General features: G+C 42.2%; 1 protein-coding gene across 1 annotated transcript; it reads left to right on the top strand.

Annotated features, from left to right (window-relative positions):
• The first annotated feature begins 567 nt into the window (after positions 1-567).
• atf3 (activating transcription factor 3) lies at positions 568-4,385 on the top strand. The gene is made up of 4 exons (XM_060907608.1): positions 568-694; positions 1,995-2,245; positions 2,353-2,460; positions 2,744-4,385. Exons 2-4 carry the CDS (start codon positions 2,003-2,005, stop codon positions 2,999-3,001), a joined length of 609 nt encoding a protein of 202 aa, XP_060763591.1. The 5' UTR covers positions 568-694; positions 1,995-2,002; the 3' UTR covers positions 3,002-4,385.
• The last annotated feature ends 588 nt before the right edge of the window (positions 4,386-4,973 follow it).

The following is a 4,973-nucleotide window of genomic DNA, read 5'->3' on the forward strand; positions in this document are numbered from 1 at the left end:
GCGCTGTCGCCTCACAGCAAGAAGATCCGGGTTCGAACCCCGTGGCCGGCGAGGGCCTTTCTGTGTGGAGTTTGCATGTTCTCCCCGTGTCCGCGTGGGTTTCCTCCGGGTGCTCCGGTTTCCCCCACAGTCCAAAGACATGCAGGTTAGGTTAACTGGTGACTCTAAATTGACCGTAGGTGTGAATGTGTACCCCGCCTTTCGCCCGTAGTCAGCTGGGATAGGCTCCAGCTTGCCTGCGACCCTGTAGAACAGGATAAAGCGGCTACAGATAATGAGATGAGGATGTAGCAAATAGTGTATAAGACAGTCATAACACCTGATCACTTTGAAAGTTAGCATAGCAAACATCCCAAGTCATTATCTTGGTATGTCTTTATTTTGTCATTAGTGTGAAATGTTATGGGTAGAGGGGACGGGAGGGGAGAGGAGTCAGTCCACTTATGGTGCGTGTGCAAAGGGTTGCCTGATTGCATCATCGCGAATCAAAGCCTCTCAGGCCGGGGCTATAAATAGGATGACGTCACCCAGGCCCAACCCACTTACTAGTAGAATACCACGCCGAGTTCTACTATAAAACCGGACCGGGGTGATGCAATGCACCGGCTACAGCTGTAACTTCCCTGAGAGAGAGAGAAAGAAACAGAGAACAAAAAAAGAACTAGCTTGGATAGAGTTTAACAATATAAACAAGGTAAGTTATCATTTAGTGGCTTTTATTTCTCTCAGTGTTCTCAATATCAGCTTCAAACAGGCGAGTGGTTTTTGTTTGTTTGTTTTTGTTTTTTCGTTTAACCGAAAACAGAGAGTTTTCTCGAGTCTGGTTTTTCCTGACTGACTTTCAAGCTCTCGGAAAGGTTTCTCAGAAAAGCTGTATGAAGTCTGAGAAAGTCGACTTGTTTATTGTTGGATGTGGTGTTTGTGCCACCCGGCTCTGTTTCACGGTAACACCGGAGGCGCGCGGAGCTTTAATGACCCATCAGGACGTGAGGAGTAACTTCAGCGCCTGTTTGCTTCACTGTCACTCTCACTGTGTGAACGCTTTTAAACCAAATACACAACTTTCACAGATGCGTCTGGTTTTCTGGAATAACACAGATGTTCTCACGAGTTGAGGCTTTAATTACTGTTAATTCCAGTGACAGTATAACAACCTACTTTCTTTTTTCTTTTCTGTAGCCACTTTGTCACACCAAAGCTCACTTGACATCTCATCTCATCTCATCTCATTATCTCTAGCCGCTTTATCCTGTTCTACAGGGTCGCAGGCAAGCTGGAGCCTACCCCAGCTGACTACGGGCGAAAGGCGGGGTACACCCTGGATTGATCATTGATAATTGAGTATAGACTACAGGTTGGTCTATTCTATTGTAGGTCAGGGTTCCTGCAAGGTTCCTGTCTTTCAGAAGTGGGAAGAAAAGTGAAGAAGCCCACACAAACACAGGAAGAACATGTGAAACTCTGTCAAGATAGTAACCTAGCTGAGGATCCAACTGAGGAGTCTGGAGCTGTATCATAAAACTTAAAGACCCTGAATAATTCCCTGGCCAAAAGTAAATGTGGTAAATTTAACAGGTAGAACTCCATCCATTATCTCTAGCCGCTTTATCCTGTTCTACAGGGTCGCAGGCAAGCTAGAGCCTATCCCAGCTGACTACGGGCGAAAGGCGGGGTACACCCTGGACAAGTCGCCAAGTCATCACAGGGCTGACACATAGACAACCATTCACGGTCAATTTAGAGTCACCAGTTAACCTAACCTGCATGTCTTTGGACTGTGGGGGAAACCCACACAGGGAGAACATGCAAACACCGCACAGAAAGGCCCTCGCCGGCTGCTGGGCTCGAACCCGGACCTTCTTGCTGTGAGGCGACAGCGCTAACCACTACACCACCGTGCCGCCACACTTGACAACTGAAGATGATAAATTTGATCATTATTATACATCACTGTCATCATTAATGAGTTCTTCAATGTTGTATTGATGTTTCAGGGTTCAGAATGATGCTTCAGCACCCTGGTCTGGGTCCTTCAGAGATCAGTGCGTCGGCTCTAGTGCCGTGTCTGTCCCCACCCGGTTCGCTCACTCTTGACGACTTCACTCATTTCAGCCCGCTGGTGAAGGAGGAGTTGCGGTTCGCCATCCAGAGCAAACGCCTGTCCGGTGGGATGAGTACGGCCGGTACGACCTACTCTGGCTACAGTTCCGAGAAACCCGCTGAATTGCTGGGAATGAAAAGAGAGGTGTGTGATGAGTGTTGAACTTCTTTTCACTTTCCAGAGCAGAACTTCACTCCTAAAGAAAGAACAGGTTTCTTTGTAATGATACAGTTCATGATGTTTCCATACAGCTTACTGTCGAGGAGATGGATCGTAGGAAAAGACGACGGGAAAGGAACAAGATAGCTGCTGCAAAGTGCCGGAACAAGAAGAAGGAGAAGACGGACTGTTTACAAAAGGTAGAGTTTCATAACTTTTAGTTTATGTGCAACAGGAAAAGATTTCATAGAGCATTCGGTCTAGTCTCACAAAAAAAAAAAAATCAAGGGTTATTTTTAAAATAAGTTGACATTGATATTCTCTACCTATCATACATCCTTTAAGCCTAAACTGAAGAACACATGTTTTTGGTGTACACAGAAACTCCTAAGAAAACTTAAATCTGATAAAATGGGGGTTTGTTTGACTATTAACAGAAGTTGTAAACTGTTCCTAAGTCATTTTGTTTATCGCTGGACGCAGGAGTCAGAGAAGCTGGAGTCCTTAAATGCTGAGCTGAAGGCGCAGATCGAGGAGCTGAAGAACCAGAAACAGCAGCTGGTCTACATGCTCAACCTGCACCGGCCAACGTGCATCGTCCGAGCGCATAATGGTCAAACTCCAGAAGATGAAAGAAACCTCTTCATCCAACAGATCAAAGAGACCACTCTGCAGTGCATGAACATCGCCGCCGCCGGATCTGCTGACCCTGCCGTACTAGGCACGTGCGATCATCTTTAAAGCACAAGACTTTTTAAGAAAGCTACAGAAAAGATTTAGCCAAGGAACATTGAAGGACCCACTCAGAAAGTAGTACACTGTAAGAGAGGACATGAGTAAGCAATATGTATAAGCACTAACGTCAAAAGTGATTTGATGTCTTTGTCGTATTATTCGTTAACGTTATTTAAAATGACATCACTGCTGAATGACGTGGTCATGTTTCGGATGTGCACCACAGCAGGATCTGGTTGACCAGTATCGTCAACGTGAGACCTTGTATTAACTTAAGTCACTAATTTCTGCTCAATGTATGGCTGAGACAAAGACAGGCTTACCAATTTGTAATGAATGAAGTGTCAAATATGATGTATTTCCATAGTTACATTGTATGTTGCTTCTGCGTTGTTTAGTGTCTCCGTAATCTGAACAAAACGAAACAGAAAAACCTTAAAGCTGCTACGCTACTATCTCAGGTCATGGAGGATGGACTGCAGAAATACAGACAAAAGGAACAAGGAAATAGAATCAATAAAGTGGACTTTATTTTATGTTATCACTCAGATTGATAGCTTGCTGCTTGAAGATTAGAAGAAAATGGCAAGTTATGTAGAAGTACAAGTGTGGATTTGTTCTTGTTTCATCTCCGAGCTCTGTGTGTGTGTGTGTGTGTGTGTGTGTGTGTTGGTTTTATATATTATATATGATATACAATGCTGCAAGTTGGAAGGCCTGTTTGGGTCTAATGACTGTGTTGAGGTTTTGTATTGTTAGTCATGTCTGTGTTTTGAAATGAAATGTTATACTGTATTTTTATATAACGTAAATGTGCGGTTGAATCTCCGTAGATGCACAGGATGATCTTGTCACTTTAAAGGGTATAAAAGTATTGTGCTTGTGGTCTTCAGCACTCCTGTCATGTTTCAGTGTGTGGTACAGAAATCACAGTATGACACTTCATTCTTGTAGTTTAGTGCTTTACCACCTTTGTCCTTCATTTAACCTATAATTGTAGTCTTTCTTTGCCCCTCCACTTGTTTCGGAGTAATTAGTTTTTCTCATTTAAGTTGGAACAGAGACGCAGGCGTCACCAGCTTTTCATATTTGTGTTCATAAAATGTGTTCCCTGATTTTCCATTACAGTATCATTTTCCGTTTCTATTGAATTAAGCTATTCGTGTTTGAACACTGATACTGTTTTGACTTGTCAGCCATATTCGATCCCTTCAAGCTGTTTACGTGCACTTATGAGTTGACTCATATTCTTTATATAAAGCTTGACTGTTCAATTAAAATACCACTGCACTCAAATGTCTAGTTTTTCCTGCATTGTATGGATTTGTTACCTCGTGACAAGTTTCACGTTTTTTTTCCTCCATAATTGCAAATAAAACTGAGTCACGGAGGGCTGTATATGATTTCAGTTTCTGGCATCAAATGACACAGTAGGTTAGCGATGATGAATCAGAGGTTCAATCATATGCTGAAATGGGCAATAGGTCATTAGTATACAAGTTTAAACATGCAGGGTTTCAGGACGAAGGTTAAGTAACTACTATACTGTGCCAAACATCAAACAGTCATGACATCTACGTCATGTTATCTCCAAAGTTAAGGGAAAATGGTCATGTGATTTTTCCATGCAGAATACATAACTAGCAGTGGTGGAAAGAGAACAAAACATACTGACAAGGTAAAGTAATAATTCAATAGGTCAGAAAAAATGAAAAGAAAAAAATGAATAAGCTGAAAAAACTTGGAAGTGTAATATGAAATAATTATACTAAAGAAAATTTTATAGATATTTTAAATCTACTTTTCAGTCTGGTGAATTATGTTCTGACCTCGAGTAGAGAGAGTTTGTTTCAGTTGACCTCTGATAATAACCAAGGTTATACTGCCTTGTAAAAAAAAAAAAAAAACCAAAAAAGTACTGCTTGGTTCCCAAGAACCCAGCTGAATTCCACAGAAAATGTAAACTGAAACATTACAG

The sequence above is a fragment of the Neoarius graeffei genome, chromosome 2, assembly GCF_027579695.1.
Source record: "Neoarius graeffei isolate fNeoGra1 chromosome 2, fNeoGra1.pri, whole genome shotgun sequence".
NCBI classification, from domain to species: Eukaryota; Metazoa; Chordata; class Actinopteri; order Siluriformes; family Ariidae; genus Neoarius; species Neoarius graeffei.

Excerpts from the sequence above, each read along its gene's own strand:
- atf3 (XM_060907608.1), top strand. The coding sequence starts at position 2,003 with ATGATGCTTCAGCACCCTGGTCTGGGTCCTTCAGAGATCAGTGCGTCG. Across the intron at positions 2,246-2,352 it reads TGCTGGGAATGAAAAGAGAG|CTTACTGTCGAGGAGATGGA; the intron begins GTGTGTGATGAG and ends GTTTCCATACAG. Across the intron at positions 2,461-2,743 it reads AGACGGACTGTTTACAAAAG|GAGTCAGAGAAGCTGGAGTC; the intron begins GTAGAGTTTCAT and ends CGCTGGACGCAG.